General features: G+C 35.2%; 1 protein-coding gene across 2 annotated transcripts in view; it reads left to right on the forward strand.

Moving 5' to 3' along the window:
* Window positions 1-12223, forward strand: part of LARS2 (leucyl-tRNA synthetase 2, mitochondrial) — an 81987-nt gene that overhangs the window by 14401 nt on the left and 55363 nt on the right. For both annotated transcript variants that reach the window (XM_021547917.3, XM_021547918.3), the window contains exons 4-6: window positions 111-202; window positions 1945-2005; window positions 9568-9657. In XM_021547917.3, coding sequence (XP_021403592.3) covers window positions 111-202; window positions 1945-2005; window positions 9568-9657 — 243 coding nt within the window. The remainder of the gene's footprint in view (window positions 1-110; window positions 203-1944; window positions 2006-9567; window positions 9658-12223) is intronic.

Here is a 12223-nt window from a genome sequence, read left to right on the forward strand (position 1 = left end):
ACAAATGCTGGAATGCCAAGCGCCGCTCATTATTTGGAGGCCTCTCAGTGTGTTGCTGATGCCATTCCAGAAAGTTGCATAACATTGCAGTTTTTCTTTTTTGCTAACAGGTGATAAATCCAATGGGATGGGATGCATTTGGTTTACCAGCAGAGAATGCTGCAGTTGAACATGGCCTTCACCCTGCAAGCTGGACACAAAGGTGAAATGAATTGAAATATGGCTTTTTCACTGTGAATACCTGTACCGTGGCCCCCATGAATCAACAAAACAGAGCAAAACTAGCATAGAAGAAAGATGGTACTGGAAAGAACGGGGTTATCTGAGATCAGGGTTGACAAAATTTTATGGCACTGTACAGATGACTCTGTTTTGAAAGATAAATATATTGGGATGATTTTCAAGGTTTTAATCTCAATGAGTTTCAAATCATAAAATGCTAGTATATCAAAAGAGAAGCATTTCCCAAATACCCAAACCAGCAGGTATAAATAAATCAAAATTTCATTTTGGTGAGATAAACCTTAGGATAGAATACACAGTGGAAAAATATGAGTTATGTGGTTAGATTTACTAGCAGATTTTTGTACCATGTGAGAGAGGAAGGAGATAGTTGGGTTTTTTTGAGACTGGATCTTGGAAAGTGCTAAACAGACATTATTGCTGCTGATTTCTATGAACATTTTTGACCACAGAATGGGGTGTTATGTTCTCCTGATATTTTTGAAAATGGGTAAAAAGTTATATAAATAAACAGTTTCTGAAAATTACTTGGAAACCAGTCTTCTTCCTAAGTGGTTTGTTGTACTCTGGATGCAGTAATCTACCTGTGATACCCTTACAGACCTTGATCCATTTCGTTCTTTGATAATGCTGTTTCTTTGGGTTTTGTTCATACTTCTGGTCCAGTCTTAACATTCTTGATACTTTTCCAACAAAAATATTATATATTAAATACTTGCAGTACTCGAATATTCAGCACTGCAAGTTTTTGCTGGATCAGAATTAAATGCTTTGTTTCATGACTTGTCAACTTAGGCACTCTGGGAAGATAGATACTGCCTTATCTGACAGAATGTCTTTTAGTAGAAAGGTCAACGTCCCTAAGAAATTTTAATCCATTTTACAGTATGTGAATGAATTCCCGCCAGGTCACTAATTAATATTGTGTAATTGTGGGTATTTTGGTAAAGTATAGTATATTTTCAAACTGAAGCTTCACTGTATATCCTGATGTACCTTACTTAACATTTGTAATACAATCCATTCAGGGCAGCGTCTAACCTGACAGTGTCAGAGTTAATTAATGTTTATAATTAATGGTGATACTGCTACAGAAGTTTTGTAGTTCCTTGTCACCTCCCAGGATACATGCTCCTATCACCCTTTGCACGGGCTCAGCTGATTTTCTGGGCCACAGTTTTGGTTTGATCAGCCTGTTGATCAGAGGGAAGAAAGAAATCTGGTGGGGTTTTTTTAGAGAATTTTTGTAGGTCTTATCTTCAGCTGAATGGGTAAGCTGATTCAGGTTATTCTACAGCCACACAATCACCAGAGCCACAGCAAAATATGGCCAGGAGCGTTACCAGAATAGAGCAGGATTAAGGTGAAAGTGGAAGTGTCCCCTACTGCATTAAGAGGGCACTTTGATTCACTTGCAACAACAGTGCCATATTTACTTTTAAGTTGCATTCAAATCTAGAGAAAAAAAATGTATTGCCTCATATACATAGCCATGGGAATTGGACCAGAATATACTGGGTCTTTTTAAAATTGTTTGAGTATTCTGACAATTCTGAGTTTTACTGCTAGTGAGATCACAGTTTTAGAGATTAACTAGTGCTTTTGATTTCTCAGAACTCTATAAGTACCAGATTTTTATGTGATCATGTGTTAGAAGTATCTTAGGCTAATAATTTTTCATTTATTATCATTATTTTGCAGTAACATTCAACACATGAGGAAACAGTTTGATGCACTAGGTCTGTCTTTTACCTGGGAAAGGGTAAGATTTTCTTTTTAAAATGGAGACTGCTTTATTTTATTGTATGATTGAGCATTGAGACCCATGGAATTCCACCATTTCATTTGATACAGCTGTCTTTGGCAGTGACCAGCTTAAGTTGTTAAACTGTAAAATTGAGCTTTTTATCAGATTTCGCTAATTTTTGACATGCTGATATGTGTAGGAAAATTTTTTAAATAATTTTGATTTTGTATTTGCTTTTTCATCTCTTTGAAGTATCAATTTTCTGTGTTAGAAATAAGACAATGAACAGATATTTATGAAATAGCAATGCCTTTGTGCTAAGGTGTGTATTTTTTGAGGAGTGCTGTTTTCAATGCATATGTCAAGGGTTTAAAGATAATAAATGGAAATCATGGCTCGGTTATGTTATTCCCAGTTTTGATGTATAAGCTTGCATTTTCATAGATGTTCATACCAGGATCATTTTGGAAACCAGAAATTTTATTTAAAACACTAATGCTTGAGAATCAGGTGTTTACCTTAAAAAACTTACCAAACACAATCAGACATAAGCTAATGTCATTTTCCAGATTAAAAATAAATTAGTGTTTGAAGCGATTGAGAGGTTATTGCATTTACCAGTGAATCAGTCACACAGCCTATATTCTCAGCAATAGCTGTTGCTTATCACCTTAATGTGATTTTGAATAGAGTGATGGAGATGCTAATCTTGGATTTTTGTAGCAGTATTGTAGATCTGAAAAGGAAAAGCATTAATTTTCTGACAGTCTGAGACATGCCATCTGTTTTCTTTAATCATGAAGGTGAGGTTGTTTAATTTTATGTGTTGCATATAAAAAACCATTTTGTCATGTCTCATATATGGAAGGATTTTTCAGTATAAGCCTTTTGAATAAGATTGAAGTTTTCTTGGTAGCCAAAAAAGTTGCTCTGAAAAGATTTGTTGTGGAAGCTTCACTGCATGCATTCTTGACATCTAATGTTTAAAGCTCTTGGTATCTCAGAGGTTGTATGTGTGGTGCAGCAATACTTGAAAGCAGTGGAGTCCTGTGTGTAGGCTGGGTTATGGAGTACACACGTGCACACACACATGCAAGTTCAGTGATGCAGGTTGCATTTCAAGAACATTGAGAAAATTTATGTCTTGTGTATAAACTTCTATTTGGACCTTCTGTCCTGAAGAACAGATGGAAAACTGGCAGTATGGAAAACCATGGCAAGAAGTAGAAGTACACAGGGAAAGATAATTTGTCATCTCTGTGCCTATTCTTCGAGAGTTACCTTCACTTTACTAATAAACTGTGTTTTGGTTAATGAACCTTCAGGAGTCTCTGAATACTTGTGGAAAGGGCTTTGATACTCTATTACTAACTCCATTTGAACTGCTGTGTAGTTGAAATGCTTTAGAATTCTCTAAGGACACATAGTTGGTGTTTTTGAAAAGTAAGATTTTTAAAACAGCTGAAAAATGCTCATTGAAACAGAGCACATGTTAGAGTTTTCACTCCTTAGCTTATGAGTTAAGTTTTGTTTTATCTGGAAAGCCTGCCATACTAATTGGAGTAAGAGTAACCTGAATAGTAGCCATAGAAACAGATATGTTTATTAATTGCAAAAAATTCATCATGCCCAAAATATTATGTGACCTCCAAATGCTCAGATATTTGAGCTGGCCATGAAAGAAACACCTGTGGAAATGGAAGAGCTAAGCTGTAGCAGGGTGTTTCACAGGCTGATAAAGCCGCTTCTCTGCAGGGCTCATTAGGCTGGGCAGAGCATCTTACTGCCTCAGCTGTACTGCTCCTGGGCTAACTCGAGCATCTTTGCACAGAAAAGCAGTGTGCTGTGCAAGTCCTTATCTTAAAAGTGAGCTATTTAAGGTAAGGAGTATTTTTTATAGTATTCTGTACTTCTATGGCTCTAAATCAATGGCCCACAAAATATTGTCACACTGCAAAAAACTCACTAGTATTAGTGACTCCTATGAGCAATCCAAGAAAAACAGATTTTATATGGATTGGTCTAATTAACCAAGACCATTACACAAAGCAGGGTCCTGTTTTAAACTTAATTTCATTGATGTAGCTTAAATCTGCCCCTTTATTATGCTACTGCATAGTACTTAGCAAATAATGCTGGAGGGAACCCATTCCCCTAACTTAGATCCATATTTTGATGTGTGGTGGATTGCTTTTTTAAAGTGTGAACCTTTTATGTTAGCTGTCTCTGTCCTCTGTGGCCAGCTTAGATGATGGGAATGACACTTATATAAACTTTACCTGTTACATATTATATGGGAAAAGAGAAGTGGAAAAAACAAAAATAATTCATTTTGAGAACCTATTGCATATAGCTGTCTTAAAGAGTCTGCCTGCTTATAAAGTCACGTCTGGTAGTCAAGAAGTTTGTGTCCAGGAATACAAAGACTAGTTAAATCTCATTGCTTGATAAAATTAGTATGAACAAATCCCAGTGCACTTGCAATACTAGAAATTGCCTTTCACTTTTACTTTTTTTTTTTTTTCTTTTTTCTCTCTGTCTTACAAATCAAAATGTGCAGGTATTTCTGTCTTATAGCTGTTAAGTGAACTTACTTATCTAGTAAGATACCATAAAGAAGACATTGTTAAAAGCTAGTTAGATTATTTCAGTTAGGTTACAGTGACAATTTAAAATTGCTTTCCTAAACTTAGAAAATCTAAGCAAATGAAAAATGAAATTAAATTAATAAAACAACTCTATGTACTTTGCCTTAGAGTAGTTTTGAATACTAATGATTATCTGATTTCTTTACCTGAAACATGGAGGTATTTTAAGTGCCTCAAGTTAGAAGTATTATATTTGTAAATCACTTTGAAAATGGTGTGATTCTGGGGAGAGATTTTTTTAAAAAAATCAGTAAATGAGATAACTGATTTCTATTCTGAACATTTATGCTTTTCAGATTGAAGGTTGAAAAGCTGAAGTTTGAGCATGGAAGAAATGTCTCTAAGAGTCATTAAAAACACATGGAAAATGTAATAATTTAATAATCCCAAACATTATGTTTTGGTTTTAAGATAACTATAATCTGAGCATTCCTGATGATCAGATTTTTTGAAAATACCATCCCAGACAGCATAGCAAACTGCCTGTGATTCTTTTAAACATTATTTTCAAGGGAACTAAGCAGTATCATTTTCACTTATTCATATCATCAGCAACAAAAGATGAAAAGCATATAATGCATCTTCCAGTAAGCCATCAGTTCACCACTGTTATTATCAATCTGTGACTTTCTCTTAGGTAGTAGCTCTTTCTGTGAAGGTTTTTTAGTAATTTCAATTTCTGCGTTCCAAGTGACATATTTTTTGCATGGGACTAATGTTCCCCATCTGCTCTGTACATAAAAAAAAATAAATCTCATGTTGATTTTCTTTGTGCAGATAATTTTATATTTAGTTTGGAAATTGTCATTTGTGTGTACTGCCTGAGCATGCATAAAACCAATGGTACATAGATTATTACCTATTAAATTTTATTCTTATCCATGTACCATTGATAATCAGTGACCCTACTTATAGTTAAATGAAAAAAAAAAAAAGAAACTGTTGGTACAAGACTGCTTTTTTTTTGTTTCAGAAAATTTATTCATGCTCCAAAATGTAGGCACTCTATAACATTTCTATTTGTATCTAATAAAGCATAAAACTAAGGGCCTTTGAAATACAAATACTCAAATTAATTTAGAAACGTAGGTTGGTGAAGCTCTAAACCTCTGAAAATCAAATAATTATACTTCTAGATGAGGTAGTGCATGCCCTTGAAAGCCAAAATAGGCAGATAGTTGATTAAACACTGTTTTATCTTCCCAAATAGATTTTGGAAAAAATTAATCCTGACTTTTTCTTCTATCTCCCATTAAAGAGGTGCAACATGCCTGTCTTCAGGACAGCATAAGTCTGTGCTAAAAATAAATTTATTATTAATAAACGAGGAAATTGCTTATCTGCAGTCTAGTTACATGTTATTCATAAAGTCTGGATCTTAGAAATAAATAAATCTTTTCATGCAGCCTATAAATATTACTTTTATTTTAAAAAAAAATAGCTGCGGAAGTTACTTGAAGTTAAGTTTACTTATTCTTAAAAATACAAGCAAAAACAAGTTACAAGGTCAGAGACTCATAATAGAAAATTGTAAAGAAGGAGCAGGTTTATAACAAATAATGAAATTAAAACAAAACATTTGAAAATTAGTTTTTCTTTTATTAAACACCAAAATATTTCATCCAGATTGAGTTGTTGTGTTTTGTGGGATTTTTATGCAAGATTCTTTACTATTGGTTTTCCTTGTTTTTATTGGTATTTGAAAGGTACTCCTTAAATCATTCTTTATAATAGTGAATGGTTTTTTGACCTTTACATGCACCCATTGCTTCCCAAGTTGCAGTGATATAAAATCCAGATTGTAGTACTACCATTTAGTTTGCAATTGAGAATTTATTTGTGAAAATAAACAAGTTACCAACCCCTCTGGTATGGTATTTGTTAGGAACAAATTACTGTGCTGCAATAAATGGATTAAGCAAGGTAGGTTTTGGTAAGGATAGGGGTATATTTCCTGTGCCTGGCTGGTATCTGCTCTTTTAAAAGCAAACCACCTGTATAGGTGATTAATTTAAATTGATGTCATGAATTCTTTTAATGAATGAGTGTCATTCCTGTAGGAATAAGGAATAGTAACAGTAACTAAAGACAAAGATGCATTTTGGTGACAAAAGTAAAAGGCAGAATGGATGGGGTGAAGAGGGAGAGGCTTTCCCTCGCATTTCAAATTTCCTTCTGAAATGCTGAGGTGATGAGTGATCACTAAATCTCTCACAGTGCACTGAAGAGCACATGCAGTGGACAGTTGAGCAGCATCTTATGTATTTTTAGAAGAGTTTGGATTTTTAGTAGGTATTTTATTTTTGTGGAAAATATGGTAACATCCTATTATATATATTCACTGTACTGCTTTATGATACGGGTTTCTATATGTATGCTGTTATGCCAGTGCTCAGATCGCAAATGAGAAGCAGAAATGTAGTTTTTGGCAGGCTGGAATGGCTCCAGCATGCTATGTTTCAACCCCATTTTTAAACTCTTTTGTGTATTTCTGAGTTAATATAGTTCTGTTAATGTTCTGCAGATTTTTGTCATGCTTATAGAGTATAAATAGAGATGTTCACCTTAATTTAAGCATGATGGCAGCCTAATGGAAACTTTTTACCAGACATCATTCATTTGATCAAGGTCAGTAACTGGAACACACAGAAAATTATTTATAACAGTAAATCTTACTGTGCTAAATGATAGGAAAAAAAACACCAAAACACATTTCAAGATTGGCAGAAGTTTTCTGGCTTGTCTTCAGCACTTCATTTTACTTGTTAGTGATGTAATTTATCTTTCTTCATTAACTTGAAATGTTACTCCAAACTTTCATGGATATAAAGTTAAATTCTGAGCTTGAGTGTTCTTTTTGCATCTCAGTGACCACACAGCAGATTTCTTTTTAAGTGATACAGTCTGCTGCATTTCTTTCAAAGAAATGTCTCTTTACTCCTTGTGAGAGAGCGTGTACATGGGATTCTGTTTGCAAGAGTTAGCTTGTATCTTGTAGCTCAAGCCTGTGTGGCTTGTAACATGCTAGTTTAGATTGGGAAATGTCATCTTTTTGTTTCAGTTGACACACATCTGCCTTTCAAGGCCAAAAGGACGAATCTCCATTCACATTTCTATTTTTTTCTTATTTGGCAGCTCAGTTTTGTTGTCCTACCTATTTGCCTATTGCTCACATAATCTTATCTTGTACTGAAAGGGATTGCATCTCTTTTTTTGTGTGTCTCATATTCCAGTGATGAAAGTCTGTTGCCTGTAGTGGCATCACACTGGCACAAGAACTGTTGTGAAGAAGCAGGGGGGGAAAACTATTAAATGTGCTTAGTTGAAGAGACGGAAATCAGATTTTTATCAAGTGGGATTTTTTTTCAATACAGAGAAAAGGGTTTTAATCAAGCAACTGTTTTTCATTACTAGGTCTTCACATGCTGAGCTGAAAATTTGCCATTAAATGTCTCTTTTTGATCTTAAAAGCCTCTTACACACACTTTTGAGGCACATTTATTCAAAGGTCATATTAATTGTTAAAAGCTGTGTTTCAGCACTGGAATATAAAGTTCAAAGCAACTAGAATATAAAGTTATAGAAAAATAATAAGAATTCTCTGCTAGAGCATTTCAGATGTCATTTGAGTAGCAGATGATACTGCAGGAGTTGTGTGTAGTGGGAAGCTAGGATGATGGGAAAGCCCACGTGAAAGACATTTCACATTTAGAGCTATTTCTGATGCTTGATAACTACTCCAAATGGACTAAATTTTATCAGTGGCTTACTTTTTGTCAGTAACTTCAAAATCAAAAGATGTTTATATTAATCTGAAGTTCAGAGTAGAAGCCATCTTCCACTTCAAGCAGGTATGTGGGTTTACATTGCACCTGTGAAACCTGTATTTGTGTTGAGAAAACAGTGAATCTGTAATGATGGAATCCATTAATTGTCATTGCATCTTAATGCTTATTTTAAGTTAGGGTTTTTAAGAACAAACATTTAAAATATGGAGCTTCGTAAGCAGTTGGTAAGCAGCTTGTTTTTTAATTATCAGAGTTCACTAAAAACTTAGCAAATGTTTTTTAGTTTTAAAAAAGCTCTCCAGTATATTATTGCTTGCTGTTCTCTTAACTCCCATTCCTCCTACTTATGTTGTTTTTTATTTTTATCTGTCTTTATTTCCTTCATAACCATCCTCCTCATTTGTGACTTTTACGACTCATTTTTTCCATACTTTGACCTAGAGCATCCTGCTAACTTGAGCTCCCTTGCCTTTTGGAGCAGTTGCTTATTTGACCTTTGAATGTGAGCTCCCCTTCCCGAGTCTTTAATCCTGAAGTTCAGAATCTTACCCTGTATTCCGTCCTGTCTGCCCCGCACAGTCCGTCTGCCAGCAGCCTGTGTTCCTCAGCGCTGTTCCGCTCTCCTCCTGCTCCCCCAGTTTCAGCTGTAAGCTCCTTGCTCTCTGCCTGTCTCACATCAGCCAGCTCCCCGCTGCCTCTGAGCATCCACAGCCTCTGCTCCTGCTTCTCATTGCTGAGCAACAGTGGAAAAGGCAGCCTGGCTAGGAGAGTTCTTCAAGAGGTCTACATTTTTTTCTGGTTTTCCTGTTTCCTTGATAAGGCAGCTGTGATCATTTCCGTTCATCTTCTGTTCTTATATCTATCAGCTTTAATCTTACAGAGTTTTATATCCCATATTAACAGGGAAACCTTTTCTTCTGCATTAAACTCACACAAATCCCACGTTCTCTGGTTTTGTGTACAGGTGAATATCACTCATTGTAAACATTATACAAATGAATGGGTTTGTACTTGAATCCATGCATAAATGTTTACTCTGTGGAATATATTATACCCTCCTGGGTTAATTGTTTAAGTTAAAACAGTGTAGGAAAATAATAAGAATAGTTTCAGAATTTTTTATTTTATTTCATTTCTACAGGAGGTAACCACCTGCTTACCAGAGTACTACAAATGGACGCAATATCTCTTTCTTAAGCTTTTTGAAGCTGGGATAGTGTATCAAAAAGAGGTAGGTACAAACTTTGGCCTTCAATATTTTGCTGCTATGCCAATTTTGATCATTCATGTCAGTGGCACATTTCTGGATTGTCCATTCACAGTCATAAAGTGATTGTGCTCTGTTAGTTTTAAATAAATCTAAAATAGAATTAATTCTATATATAACAGAATTTTCTTTGTAGCAGTTTATAACTAGCAAACTAACACTAACTAACACACATGGCAATTGTAGCAAGTCAAGTCAGAAGTCTTTATTGCCAGAGATTTGCACTTCAGGATCAGAATATAGATTTTAATTTTTTATTTCCTGGCTTTAATATTCTCTAGATTGTATTGTCCCTCATGAAAATACGTGACATGGTGGTCATGAAGTCTCTTCAGCAGTGAGATTATTTACCTGTCCAACATTACTGTAATACTGTCTCAGAACTTATGGTTTTGGATAGGATAAATGGAGATTAGGTGCATAACCATTCTATTCCTGAACCCTATTTGTGATCTTCAAAATATTAAAGAAGTATTGGGGGTCATAAGACTATCACAACTGTTCATCAGTTACCACAACATTAAGAAATTATAAAATTTTGTATATAACATGTGTCAGGCTGTATCTGAAGTGAAGGTTTCAGTTATTTCTTAAACACAAGATGAAACAAAGGTATTAAATGAGCAGTCCAGAGAACTCTCTGTATAGCCTAGTCAATGCAGTTCCAAAATACCTGAACAGCTGCACTTTAACAAAGCAGCAATTTAGTGAATGTTTTTAACTTTAAGTGGAAACTAAGATTTCTTAAATATGCTTTGATATTTCATTTGTATTCTGTAGAAACCAGGAAACCCCATAGGATATAATTAAGGACGTACTCCAATTATTCTCTGAATCTGGAAAAAGAGATTGATGGTGAAAGGTAGCATTTAGGATGGCAGGGTGTTACTGAGCTATTTTTCCTATTTCCATTTGTATTCAGAGGTCTTAAATGACAACCAGTAAAACCCCTCAATGTTTGATATATACTAGCATGCTGAATTGGGGTTTGGGTTTTTTTTCCTTCTGTAATTATTTTTTTCTTGTATTAAAAGAAATTAACCCCCTAGCTTTGTTATAACAAACCTATTTTTATCTGTGAATTTGTTTGTTTGACAAGTGAACCCAGGTGAATCTGAAAAGTACAAGTTTGCTGCTTCATTTAAAGCAGGGATGATACACAAAATAAATTTTGCATTCACATTCCAAGTACTGTGGGATCCTGGAGGTGTTTGGATACCAGCGGTTGAATCTACTTCCAACTTCCATCTGCTTTCAAGTCAAGGATCAGTTTGAGGACTTAAATCGGCATCTGTCAATCTGTAGGGGATGTAATCTCTGGTGAATGTGAACCAGTTGCTTTTTGGCAGGAAACAGATGGCAGAGAGAGCCCATAACCCTGGGTCTCTTTGAACAGTCATATATACTAAAAGCATATATTTGTCTCATGTTGTCAGTGTATCTGCAATATGTATTAAACACAGCTTGAAGTCTCCTGTATTACAGTTTCATTTTGGCTACAAGAGATAATTCATTGCCTTACTGTGACAATAAGAATAAGGCAAGTAGAGTGTTAACCTAGTTAATGCTCTGTTCCAGGAGTGTGCTTGTCTGACCAGAAATTACCCTGGCAGGGAGACACAGGCTCAGTATGTCCAGGAGCTGCAATTATGGAGGATTAACAATGTCTGAGCACTGCAGCATCCAGAGAGGGCGCCTTTATTCATTGCAGCAAAATCGTCCCTTTTTCCTGCAGTGCTCACCTAGTCAATATACTGTAAGGTTATTGACCTGGCCAGATGTGAGTGTCTCACTGAGGTTAATACCTGCCCTGACTCTGGTACTTTGATCAGATACCTGTAATCCATAGTGGACCCAGAGACAGCAAGCCTGGAGATAGATACTTACACTTTTGAGACCTGAAGTTAGACAAGATGAATCCTGTCTTAAAAGCATATGGTCTACATTGGTGTAGTGAAGAGAGCGAGATAATTGGTGTGCTCTGAACACTCATGCTCTGTGCTTTCTTTGTGTAGGTGACTTTTAGCAGCTTCCTGGGGTCATAGTTTCAGAGGCTGTCATTGTCAAGAAGTTGCCTTTGTGAGGTACAAGCAGGAACTAAAGATTTCATTTATTAGCCAGGTTCTAGATACTGTCAAAAGTCTGTGTGAGATGGAAGGAATGTAACTTAAAAAATACAAAGACAAGACCTTTCTGCTAACGATTTCATAAATGCACATTTGCTTTATGTTTTGCAGGATTTATTTAGATACAGCCTCATTATTTGTAACAGGAATATGCTAAATAGTTATGTAATAATTTCAGTTACCTTCCAGAATTTTCACCATTAATTTGGTATGTTAGCATCAAAATAGAAATAGTATTTTTACTCAACTTAAGAGTCACAGCCAGTTTAATACAAGCTTATGCTAATACCGCTTTATGCAACTGGAATTTTATTACTTCTCAATATTGTCTCATTTATCTCTTTTTAGGTGTAAATTCAACTTTGTGTGGTATTTTTTCAGAACTTTATAAATCAAAAAATCAT

This window comes from Lonchura striata, chromosome 2 (genome assembly GCF_050655825.1).
Source record: "Lonchura striata isolate lonStrDom1 chromosome 2, ASM5065582v1, whole genome shotgun sequence".
NCBI classification, from domain to species: Eukaryota; Metazoa; Chordata; class Aves; order Passeriformes; family Estrildidae; genus Lonchura; species Lonchura striata.